Source organism: Nomascus leucogenys, chromosome 7b (genome assembly GCF_006542625.1).
Source record: "Nomascus leucogenys isolate Asia chromosome 7b, Asia_NLE_v1, whole genome shotgun sequence".
Taxonomy (NCBI): domain Eukaryota; kingdom Metazoa; phylum Chordata; class Mammalia; order Primates; family Hylobatidae; genus Nomascus; species Nomascus leucogenys.
The window spans coordinates 74,231,817-74,244,928 of NC_044387.1; the positions used below are offsets into that span (position 1 = coordinate 74,231,817).

The 13,112-nt window shown below is 36.8% G+C and overlaps 1 protein-coding gene across 1 annotated transcript in view; it reads left to right on the forward strand.

Moving 5' to 3' along the window:
- TMEM131L (transmembrane 131 like) overlaps positions 1-13,112 on the forward strand; it is an 81,255-nt gene that overhangs the window by 26,402 nt on the left and 41,741 nt on the right. Inside the window, exons 6-15 of the mRNA XM_030816253.1 lie at positions 842-900; positions 1,216-1,324; positions 2,490-2,583; positions 3,105-3,258; positions 3,856-4,026; positions 5,395-5,464; positions 6,532-6,649; positions 8,674-8,815; positions 10,098-10,207; positions 11,409-11,481. Of these exons, the coding sequence (XP_030672113.1) occupies positions 842-900; positions 1,216-1,324; positions 2,490-2,583; positions 3,105-3,258; positions 3,856-4,026; positions 5,395-5,464; positions 6,532-6,649; positions 8,674-8,815; positions 10,098-10,207; positions 11,409-11,481 (1,100 nt within the window). The remainder of the gene's footprint in view (positions 1-841; positions 901-1,215; positions 1,325-2,489; positions 2,584-3,104; positions 3,259-3,855; positions 4,027-5,394; positions 5,465-6,531; positions 6,650-8,673; positions 8,816-10,097; positions 10,208-11,408; positions 11,482-13,112) is intronic.

Sequence of the window (13,112 nt, forward strand, 5' to 3'; positions counted from 1 at the left end):
AACCTCAGCCTCCTGTGCTCAAGCGATCCTGCCACCTTGGCCTCACAAGTAGCTGGGACCACAGCGCACACCACTATGCCTGGCTAATTTAAACTTTTTTTTTTTTTTTTTTTGTAGAGACAGGGTCTCCCTATGTTGCTCAGGATGGTCTTGAACTCCTGGGCTCAAGCATTTCTCCCTGCTTGGCCTCCCAAAGTGCTGGGGTTGCAAGCATGAGCCACCGTGCTGTGCCTTGGCAGTCTTAATTGATTAAACAGCCTTTACCTTTCAGTCTTCAGAGCTGGCTGTGGTGGTGCTGGATCAGCAGGAGAGCTCTCCTATCCTCAAGTGCTTGGTGATTCTCATAGTGGCCAGGTGAACATCTATGAGGGGCAGATCTCTGACCCATGGGGACCATTTCTGTTGGTGAGGGCTAAAAGGAAGCCTGAAACCTGAGATCTCAGGATTTTCTTCTTTCCAAATGTGGTTATCCAAATGAGGAAATGAGGAGCTTTCTAATCAACAGGAGAACATAGCTTTATTTGAAGTCATCCAGTTGGTTAGTTTCATTCAGAAGAGCATTGTATGACCCTAAACTCAGAATTTTGCTCCTGGTAGTTCCTCATCATTTAGAGGGCTTAGGTTGGTAGGCATTTTTATAAGGATCTTTTTTCTTGTGATTAAAAAAGGAAAAAGAAAACACCTCCTAGTTTTGATTTCAGTTTTGAGAAGCAAGTTAACATTCTTTATAGAAATGTGTAATGTGGTATTTTAATGACTATATGAAGGTGTGAGAATGAGATGGCTCTGTTTTAATCTCTGATTAAATACTCTGCTTTAATACTCTGATTCTTTTGGACAGATGATTCAGCAGTAAATATGTATATATTACATTCAGGAAACAGCCTTATATGGATACAGGTAATTGTAAATGCTTACCTAAAGCAAATTTTAAAATTGCAAGTGTGCATTTAATTGTAGAATGTGAGGGTTTTTCAGGAACAGAGACAGAAGCACTATCTCTGTTCTCTTTTGCTTTGATTTAAGCCCATTTGCCCTTGCTTGAACCTCTGTTTGTATGAAGATTGTCAGCATCCCCTCCATATGGTTATGGCACAGATGCTGAGCAGTTGCTATGTATGGCTGGTCTGTGCTATTTATTCTAACAGTTGATTCAAACTGGATAAATACTCTCCCAGCTGAGAGTAGTCACATGGGACTTTTCTTTTATTTCAGGATATACGCCATTTCTCACAGAGAGATGCTCTGTCTCTGCAGTTTGAACCAGTGCTACTATCTACTTCTACAACAAACTTTACAAAAATTGCTTCTTTTACCTGCAAAGGTACAGATTTTTAAACATATTGTCATTTGACTTTTGTTATCTAGTTGTCATGATGGCAACTCTTTCTATAACTACAGATTAGGCATGGTTTCAAAAAAGTGAAGGGAATGCGTTTGATTTCAAGAAGTCCCAGCCTTAATAGTTCTAAGATAGTATGATGTAGAAACTATTGTTGATGCCACTTTTATTCTGCCACATACGTAGGATTTTGAGTTTAAAGCTTAATATTCTGTGTTGATAATGATTAGGAAGGAAAGCACTGTTAGGTTTTTGACAGGAGTCTATGCAGGCTGTTTTTGAGGGAAAATCGGCAAATCTCTATTAAAATTTAGAATGCACATATATACTCTTTGATCCTTAATTCTAGTTTTAAGAGTTTATCCTCCAGATATGTATGTATTCAAAACTGTACCTATAGAAAGTGTGTGTTAGGACAGAAGAGCCGATCATCTGTGTTCAGATGTGAGAAAGTGTTCAGAAACATGCATGGACAGTGATGCTAGCAGTGTGTGTACATTTAATTTTTTTAGAGGATATCTGTGTACTTATACATGCACAGAACACCTGGAAGTATGTTGGAGAAACTGCTAACAGCTGCCTCCTCTAAGATAATTGGGAGTCAGGGTGAAGAAAGGTAGACTTTATTTTCACATTTTTTTGTTAGTGTTTGAATTTTAAAAAACCATATATATAACTTAAAAAAAGTTGGTTGTTGGCATCAGAGAGTTAAGAATTGAACACAAGCGACTCAGTATTATAACCTAAATCAAGGAGAGCTTAAAAGTATTGTTTTGATCAATCAGCAGTGCTTTCAAATGCAGCCCACTTTCTGCTGGTCAGCTCCCTTTTGCTCTTTAGGTTTTATTCCTTTCTTGCTCGTGCCTCCACACATTCCCCCTTACTCTGCCAAGTGAGCTTCGTGTTTCACTTTTGTCATTTCTGGTAGAGAAGTTGGTTTTTAAAAGTATGGGCTTCTGGATAATTGGCAACAAAAAAGATGACAGGAAAATTTGAGAAAGTGGTTACCTTTTATGTCTGATTCACTATTTTAATGGAGACAGAAAAGTGAATAAAAATTTATAAATAAGACATATATCTTTTGTTCAGGCTTAATGAAAGAAAAGGTACTTAAGCTTCACATTTATTTCTTTATACCACAAAGCAGCTACATCATGTGACAGTGGAATTATAGAAGATGTGAAGAAAACAACACACACTCCAACACTAAAAGCATGCCTCTTCTCTTCTGTGGCTCAGGGGTAGGTTACTTCCACTTTCCCTGAAATGTTATGTTGTTGTTGTTGTTTTCCCCTCTAGAAATGGTTTAAAAATATAGGGATATGACTTGTATGATTCTCTCTCTCTGGCCTTGCCTCCCCTTGCCTTAGCATTGCTAACAGGCAGTGAAAGGGATATTAACTGAATGGGGAAAAGGAAGGGAAATAATTCAGTTTATGAAATAGGTTCAGCGTCAGGCCTCCAGATGTGTGAAAAGAGTACCTATTCACATGGTGTTTCTGAGTTGACTTCAGGTTCTGGTTTGGTCCTGGCGGCCTCTTTGAGCTGTGCTGGCCGCAGCCTGGTTGCTTCCCCTCTGGCTTCCAGTTGCTCCCTATGTGAGCCAGAAGGTTAAAGGAAGCGATTGCCAAGGTGGTCTCTGGCGCTAGCTTTCATTTAGTAACGTTTTATGATGCTCCTGTTTTTGCAATTAGAGGCTCATAAGAGGGCTGACTGTTGTCCCACACTCAGGCCTGATAGCATGCATGTCGTCTGTTCACAGGTATTTTAGAATGGACTCTTCTGCAACCCAGTTTCACATAGAGACTCATGAGAACACATCAGGACTTTGGTCAATATGGTACCACAACCATTTTGACCGTAGTGTTGTATTAAATGATGTATTTCTTTCCAAGGAGACCAAGCACATGTTAAAGGTACATATAGTATTTTTTCCCCAAGTTTTAGCTTATTTTAAGCTTTGTTTAAGGTCAGATGCTGTGAAATTATTTCTATAAAATAATAAAAAATATTCCAAATGCTATGAAATTATTATTTATATAAAGTTTTATGATTTTTAAAACATGTATTTTTCTTTTAACGTTTTCAGAATTACTTTTAGGAGACTTCTCTTTCTCTCATTTTAAAAAACTATTTTTAAAAGAGCTCAAAGGGACCAGAATATAGCCTTTCAAAATTATTTGCTCTTACCATTATTCAAAAAGATTATGTATATGTATTGTTCTAAAAAGATTAGTAAAAATGAGCCTGGTTCATGATAAACTAGTAGGTTTTTTGCAAAATATCACTTACTGAAATTTCAAGATCACTTCTGTGAAATTTAAAACAGTGTCATCTTAAGCATTATTTGTAACCTATCATTTCTATAAAAATATTGCAACTTTTGATCTAGAAATAACTGAGTAAAATCATACTTTCTGAAGTATAGAAGAATGTTAGCATCATACTTTATAATGATTTTAATCATAATTAGTGTTAGGAAAAGTAATTTCTCTTGCTTCTTTTCTTTTTAGATTCTGAATTTCACTGGCCCTTTATTTCTACCTCCAGGCTGTTGGAATATATTTTCTTTGAAACTTGCTGTTAAAGACATTGCCATAAATCTATTCACCAATGTATTTTTGACTACAAACATAGGTGCCATTTTTGCAATACCTCTACAGATTTATTCAGCACCAACCAAGGTATTTTCTACAGTCCTATATGTGTGTTACAGTTTTCTTAATTACTGTTGCTTTTTATTAACCTTTAGTGCTTGAGTTTTATTAACTGGGTTAAGCTCATGTTCTTTAAGGCTAAGAAACTGAAGGGTATTACCAGGCCAATCTTGGATGATAAATTGTTCAGACGTAGAAATCTTTATTTGGAAAGAGTTTTCTTTTTTATAAAGTAATTTGAAGTTCTTGAATGAAATAAGGCATGACCAATAGGTTAATAGATGTCATTTTCATTCTTTTCCAAAATTTGTAGAGCAACGAGTATGTGTTTGCTGTAGAAAACACAGGTTGGCTTTTAGTACATACTTGCAATGACTTAATAAATTAAATTGTTAAATGCTTTATTTGGATCTCTTCTAAGTGACTCTTAGTTGCTCGTAATCCTTGAATTTCCTTAGTGGGCTGAGTATAAAGCCTGAAAAGATTCACCATTAAGAAAATGTTTTCTAAAATCTGGGTAAATTATATTTAATTTAGATCGTCTTAAATATGTCTCTTTTTTTCTTTAATATTTATTTCTTTTCATTTGGTTATTATTTTTGCTTCTTTTTTCTCCAAGCTATTTTGTATAACTCTGGGTTCTGATTTTTCTATGCAACATTCATGCAACCATCTTTATTTTTTTTCTCACTTGTAGTGTGGATCTTTCATAGTTAGAAATGCCTCATGCTAACTAGCTGTAAGCGTGCAGATAGGAATTCTAAAATTAAACAATGTAAGGTTAATTCCATTTATCCATATTTTGAGCAGGGGTGGTTTCTTAGAAATTTTTTTTCTATTCAAGAGATGCATATCAGCAGAGTGTGGGAGGAGCAGGCAGGTTTCAGGTATAGCTGTAGGAAATGGGAAATTAAATGTCCTGAATAGCTAGGAGTTGTTATAGATTGGCATACTGTTTCCCAGAGGATTAGAGTTCAGTTAAAAAAAAACAAAACTTCTGACCACTGAGAGTGTCCTGAGACCAATTTAATCTTTTTTTTTTTTTAATTTTTAATTTTTTTTTTACAGTTAGGGTCGCACTCTGTTGCCCAGGCTTCAGTGCAGCCATGTGATCATAATCTTTAATTCCGATGGCAGTTTGGTGTCTTGTGGGCCCAAGGGTCATTATTGTCATTGATTATTGTGCCTGCAGAATCTACTCAGTGACCCTCCTAGGGAGAGACAGTTCAGATTTCTCTGAAAATTCCTTAACAATTAGAAAGTAATTTTTTGGCTTGTGGTTAAAGGGAAGTTCAACTGAGGTGCAGGCCAATGTCTGCTTTGAATTTTAGTGCATTAGGATTTTTATGTTTAGTGCTGTGTTTTAAGTTATTCATATATTACTTTTCAATCTAGGAAGGGAGTCTGGGTTTTGAAGTGATAGCACATTGTGGCATGCATTATTTCATGGGAAAATCAAAAGCAGGTAAGTATTTTGCCCTTAGGCTTTCTGTAGAACTCTAGTTTGGGGGATGGGAAGTAGTGAGGAAAATTAGCGTTTGTCAATGCAATAATTAGTTCTATAAAGGCATCATATTCTGTAGAGAGGATGATCATTAACAGAATGACTTAAAATTGTTAAGAACCCTCCAGAAACACCTGGGGTACTGTAAATAATGCCCCTTTATTATCTAGTAGTTTATACTTCTGCAAGGGATTTTTTTTTTTCAAATAACATTGTTTGATCATCATAGCACCCATAGGAAAAACTGGAAGATTCTGATTCTTTTATAAAAGAACTGACTAGAAGTTAGGAAAAATAACTTGGAATTGTATTTGAGGACTTAAGTTATAGGAGCGTAAACATCTTGCAGAGGGTGCTAGTTGTGATTTGAGACTGAAGGGCCTTAGTATTGATGTACAAGCTGTTTCTTGTTTTGAGTTTTTTTTTTTTTTTGTCTTTTGATTTATAGAGATATTTAGGGAGAGTTTTAAAGTATAGATTTTTTTTTTTTTTTAAAGATTCCCACCTCTCCTTCCTGATACCCTCCTTAGCAAGACAGAACAAATCTGTTGGTAGAATGAGGTGAACAATAGACCAGTTATAAACATGCATTTTCTCTAGGATCGGCTCCTGGTCTGTGCCCCCTTTCAAGAACTACTGTTTTCCCTCAGCACTCTAGATAGTGACCTGGAAGACTCGTTGATGATTAGCATGTGTGTGGAAGGAGTTTCGCATTTTAGATTTAAAGCTGTTAAACATGTTCCAAGTATAATTTTGTTTCAGGCTGTATTCATGAGCCATGTGTCTTTTACGTTATTACCTTTACATAATTCGATTTAGTTTTGTTTTATGACATGTTTGTTTAATTTGATATCATTTGCCATTGAGTTAGAGGGACTTTTAATAAATAAGCAGCAGAGACAGAGGTGGCATTTATTAACTCTACAGTCCTCTCAGTTTAAGAAGTTTAATATTCAGCCCTTGGCATTATTTACTAATCGAATTATGTTTTCTGTAAATCTAAATATGGAATCTGATTTAACTTTTAGGAAATCCTAATTGGAATGAGAGCCTTTCTCTGGATCAGTCTACCTGGAATGTGGATTCTGAACTTGCAAATAAATTGTATGAAAGATGGAAGAAATATAAAAATGGTGACGTCTGCAAGTACGTCTCCACTGTCTTCTTTTTTGTTCGGTGTTGGGGAGACACTGTTACAGTAGTCCCTCCTTACCTGTGGGGACACATTCTAAGACCCCCCCTCACCCCACCGTGGATGCCTGAAACTGTAGCAAACCCTATATACTATGCATGAATTTATTTTTCCTTCATCGTAATTTCACAAATAGAAGATTCATTTTTACTGTAAATCTTAGCAGTCTCAGCATACAATTTTTTTCTGTTGAGTCGACAACGTTCACCTTTTTGGGTAAAATGAAGCACTTTTTGGCTTCTCTTTGGCATATCTGAATTGTCAGCATCACTCTTCTTGCACCTTAAAGCCATTGTTAAGTCAAATAAGGGCTACTTGAACAAAAGCACTGTGATGCCAGGACAGTTGACCTGATGACTGAGATGGCTACTAAGTGACTAGCAGGCAGGTAGTGGATCCAGTGTGGATATGCTGGGCGGAGGGATGATTCGCATGTCCCAGACAAGATGGAATGGGGCGGCTTGAACTTTCATCATGCTACTCAGTACTGTGTGTAATATAAAAGTTATGAATTATTTCTGGAATTTTTCACTTAATATTTTCAGACCCCAGTTGACCACAGGTAACTGAAACTTTGGAAAGCAAAACTGTGCATAAGGGCCAACGACTGCACACAGTATTTTATTGACATTACAGTCCTTAGTTTCCAGTGATTGATACTTCTCTCCAGCTTTTAATTTTGACAAATTTCAAACCTCAGAAGTTGAGGATAGTGCAGTGAATTCGCAAACATTCCTCATCTAGATTTTGTTCACCAGATGTTCACATTTTATCACTTTTGCTTTATTTCTCTCTCTGTGTACACACACACACACGCACAGACTTTTTGCCGAGTCATCAAAAGTGAGCTGTAGATGTCATATTTCAATTCTCAATACTTTATAAGGAAATTATTTCCTAAAGAGAATATTTTCTTATATAACTATACTACCATTGCATACCCAACAAACTTGACATTCATATAATTAGATTGTTTAATATACAGTCTGTGTTAAAATTTTCCCTAGTTGATCCAGTAGTGTTCATTATAGCTGCTTTTTTCTTTATCTTTTAACCCAGAATCCATTTAAAGGCCATGCATTGCATTTGGTTGTCTTGTTTTCTTAGTTTTCATTAGACTAGTGTTCCTACCTTTCATCATCTTTCATCATGTTGATACTTTTTAAAAGTTCGGGCCAGTTGTTCTATAAAACATTCCACACTCTGGATTTTTCTGATTGTTTCCTCAAGTTCATGTTCTGGTTAAATGTTTTTGGCAAGAATATGAGTTATCTGGTTGAACTTGTGTCTGTATTATTTCATCACATCAGGAGGTACGTAAATGTCAGTTTGTTCCATTATTGGCATTGCTGAATTGAGTCGCTTGGTTTAGGTGATGAGTGACAGAACTCCATTGTACATACCTTTTTCCTTGTGTAGTTAATAAATCTGTGCTGTGATAATTTGATAAATTACCGTATAAATGCCTTGTTCCCTAAGGATGTTTTATCCCATGGTTTTAGTATCTATTGGTAATCCTTGCCAGAATCAATTGTTAGACTAATGGCTGTAAAATGATGTTTCTGATTATTTTGTTCATTCTACATTTATTGGCAGATTTTTTTTTTTCTAAAAAAGTGTTTCTCTTGCTTTTAAGCATCACTCTGATTCTTTAGTTGCAGTGTTGTACTCTCTTACCATCACTGTTATTTTTGATGATAAATTGTTCCAAATTTGGCTGGTAGGAGCCCTTCGGCTGGCCCTTTGACATGTTCCTGTTGTTGTTTGAGTGCTTCCTTGCTTTCTAGTAAAAGAGGGCCTTCCAGGATCAATCTTGTACTTTCCCATCCCCAGACCTAGAATAAACCATTTCCCCAAGAGCCCTTTTCCTTTAAGTGGGAGTAGTATTTAGTGATTTCGCTAAATAACAAAATTATTAAATATTAAATTTTTAAATATCAAAATATTTTTCATAATAGTTTGTTTATCAATTAAACAGGAGGAATGTTTTGGGAACAACTCGATTTGCTCACTTGAAGAAATCCAAGGAGTCAGAATCCTTTGTTTTCTTTTTGCCTCGTTTGATCGCAGAGCCTGGCCTCGTGTTAAACTTCAGCGCAACTGCCCTTAGGAGCAGCGTGGTGAGGACATTGTGTCTTTTCATTTCTTTGACAGTGACTCCCCAGTGCTTGGGTTTTCAAAGTACCAGATTATGTCCACCTTGAGTTACTGTTTCAAAGCCAAAATTAAGGCGATGTCAAAAGAACTAGTTGAGCAGTAAAACTCTAAACAGACTGAAAATGCAGGAAACAAATAGACTTTGAATTGAGTGTGCCCTCCATAAATGTGTCAGTTGAGAAAGTACTCAACTGCAAACAGCAGAGAAAATCTTGACTGGCTTAATTAGGAGTCATTTTATAACAAGAAGCTCGAAGGGGAGAAGTCCAGAGTGAGTCAGGTTGTGCTCTCTGTGATGCCATCAGGGACTGAGGCTCCTCTCCCTGTCTACTGTCCATCCTTAGCGTGTTGACTTCGGTGCTTGTCTGTGCCTCTCTCGTCCAGCTCCAGTGGCGGGAAGACTGGGCAAAGGGAAGGAGGTGCCTCCAGCAGACTTCCATTTATGTCTCATAAGTCTCATGGCTAAGAACTCTATACCACATGTGACATGAATTACAATGTATGACGTATCAGGTGCTCATAGATTTTCTTAGGGATGACATCCTCAGGCTGTTTTTTAACTTTTTATTTTTAAATGATTTCAACTTAGAGAAAAGTTTCAAGAGTAGTATATCAGGAGCTCCCAAAAAGAAAATCAGGAGCTTGCAAAAAGAGAAGAATCTTTTTGCAAAGATTCATCAATTTTTAATGTTTGCCACACTTGCTTGAACATTCTCCTTCTGCATACATGTATCTTTGTGAGCCATCTGAGTGTCAGACGTTACACCCTCTACCTCTAACTTGCAGTGTGAATTATTTAAGAACGAGGGCTTTTTTCTGAACCATAGTATAATGATCAAAATCAGAAAATGCAACAATCATGATGCTGTTATTTAATCTACAGTAAATATATACAGTATATATGTATATATACTACATATATACAGTATATGTAGATCAAGTGTTTTCAGATATCCCACTGTCATACTTTCCAGCATTTTTTTTTTTTCTGGTTCAGAATCCAGTCCAGGATTTCTCATTTCATTGGCAGGTCTTTTTAGTCTCCTTTAATCTTCCCCAGCTGTTCTTTGCCTTTTATGACATAGATATTTTTGAAGCGTGCTGCCCATTTATTTCCTATGATGTTTCTTGATTGGAGTTAACGTGATGTCTCCTCATGATCAGGTTATGCTTTTTTGGCCAGAATATCTCAGGAGGGATGCTGTGTCTCTCTTGGGGTTTTAACTTTTCTTTCCTCACACCTAGGTCAAGTACTTTGTGGTGCAGAACCCATCCTCTTGGCCGGTCTCCTTGCAGCTCCTGCCTCTCTCTTTGTACCCTAAACCCGAAGCCCTAGTGCACCTGCTCCACAGATGGTATGAAGACTTTTTTTCTGAGAGGCAGTTTGGGAAGTACTGGGAAGACTTAGAATTACTGAATGTCCTACACTTTTTCAACCAGGACCTGTGTGTGGATGTGGACACAGTATTAACCCATTAGCTCATGGACCTTGGGCATCCTGCCCCTTGGTACATGTGATTTGATGGAACTACCTGGCTCTGTGTGTTATGTGGCATCTTCAGTGTTACTATGCGAAGTCCACTAAGCAACAGAACATCCTTTTCTTTAGCTAGGGAACCTTTATCATGATGTTTTTTCACATATACTCCTAACATTTAGACTCACAATCATGGTGATTTCTGGGCAGCATAAATAAGTTTAGTGTTTTAGTCCAATTGGCCCTCCATATCTGCAGGGGAATTAGTCGCAGGACCCCCTCGGATACTAAAATCTCAAGGATGTTCAAGTCCTTTAAAACCATTGATGGAAAAATTGGCCCTCCTTATTTGAGGGTTCTCCACCTGTGGTTGGTTGAACCTCCAGGTATGGAACCTGCACATGTGAAGGGCTGAATGTATATTCTTGTCTAGCATTAAACAGGAAGAGATGATAATTGGTTCATGTCTGTTATATCTTATTTTTACACAATCACAGTTTTACTTAGAATGTTTCCAGCTTCTCGTTTAGTAAGATCCACCCTTATCCCAGGGTTTCTCAGCTTTCACAGTATTGATATTTTGGACCAGGTGATTCTACCATTCTGTTTGGTGGGGGTGGGAGGGGCCATCTTGTGTGTTGAAGGATGTTTAGCAGCATTCCTGGCTTCTACCCACTAGATGCCAGTTCTCCCCAGCTGTGACAACCAAAAATGTCTCCAGACGTTGCCCAGTGTATCCCGTGGGATAAAATTGCCTTTGGTTGAGAGTCACTTTTTTTTCCAAAAAATTGCTTTATATTTAGAGCTTCTGTCACCATATGCTTCCTTATATCCTGTGATGCCAAAGTCATTTATTTAACAATATTTATTGATCACTGACAATATGGCAGATACGGGTGCGGGAATGTGGGATGGAGCTGGGACACAGTGGTGACAGGATGGGATGAATTTTGTGTGTATGTGTTTGCACAAACACATACTCACCTATGTATAAATGTATATATGTGCACACACTTATTAAATCTTTCTTTACTGGCAGATGTGAGTGCTGTTTTAAACACTTGCTTTTTTCCTTATAGGTTTGGCACTGATATGCAGATGATTAATTTCACAACTGGTGAATTCCAGCTCACCAAAGCTTGCCCTTACCTGGTAGGATGTTATCCTAAAACAGAAAAAAGAATGCCGACAAACTAGACACATGGGCATATGGGCCTCATTGATTTATGTTTAAAATGTCTTTTATGTACTGTATATGGCTCTTTTATTTTGATTCTCTAGGCATTAACAATACATAGCAGATTTTTCCAGTTAACTAGTGCAGTAGGAGCTGGGTTTATGTTAGCTCTAAATCATTTTAATTTGATGATTTAGAATCATGTGAGTAAAGAAATAACAGTTTAACAGAGCTTTGTAGAAAACCATGAAACTTGAGACCCCAGAATTTATAATTCTCTTAAGATTCCTTGGCCCTCAAATTCTTTTTTAGGGCAAGATAAGGAAAAACAAATACATTTAAAAAAATCTTCTCTTACTAAACTGTTTTCCTATTTTTAGCAAGTCACCCAATTTTTGTGATGTTTACCTTATCTATAAAAAAGGACTACTCTAAAATTCTTAAGCCTGTGGGCAATCATGAGGTCTTGCCCAAATACTTCGGAGTAGGAGTAAACATGTCATATGGTGAAGATGCTATTTGCCTGGGGACTTGACAGCCTTACTTCTCAGTTTCCACTCAGTCATTCCATGGCTATTTGTATACAGCTGAATGTTGGCCTTACAGGTATTCTGTGTTTGAGATCAGTTCAAAAGTGGAGCATCTGTTGACAAAAAATACATACATACACATGTAAACTCACATATGCAGATAACTCTATTTTTACTACACTATATTTAAGCGCCTTGGGTACTTTCTTCTTTCTTTATCTTTATCCCTCCAAAAATATACTGTTGGCTCTAGATTACTTTCAATAACAGAAGGAGGAAGACCACAGATAACCCATTACCACAGACTCTCCTTTCTTTAAGTGTTGAGGCGGCATTGGGCGAGGGTTGGGGGGAGTGGTGAAGCCTTGCACCCAGGTGTGGTCTTATTCTTGTTAGTGAGGCTGCCCCTCTCTCTCCCTCTCATTTTCTCCACCAGGAGGTCTTCAAGGCTATTCAAGATAGTTAGTCCAAAATGCTAAATGATATCTTGCCTCACTGGTATTGAATCATGTATAGCTTGAAATTCCAAAAATAATACCCATTTATTTTAAATCTAAATATTCTATTTAGATGTGAACAAATGATGCACCTATTTTTCCCAAGAAATATTATACATTTTGGGATACGAGAAATTATTACTATTGTTAATTAATTACATTGACAAAAAGAATAGTTAATATCAGCGCCTGGAAAACACTGAGTTAAAATTTAACTCAAAATTGTTATTAGAATTCTTCATCATGTAAAGAAAGGCTTCCTGCATTTTGATTTTGCTGATTTGCTTTTAGAAATATAGTTCCTTGGGTTAAGAGCATTGGAATTTTTTATATACCCTAAAAATGTCAGTGCCTGGCATATAAGAACCATTTAATAGAGGTGCTGTTTTTACTATAGTTTAACACAAAAGTCAGCAGCTTTTAAATTCAGTATTCATATTATGTGTGTAAAGCAGGGTTTCTTCCTTCATGGAGTTTATAATTCTAATAAAAATGAATCGAATAATCAAATACTATTACTATTCTTTTTTTTCAGATGGCATGGGTAACACTAGCAATAACTGAAAGATAAAAGTTAAA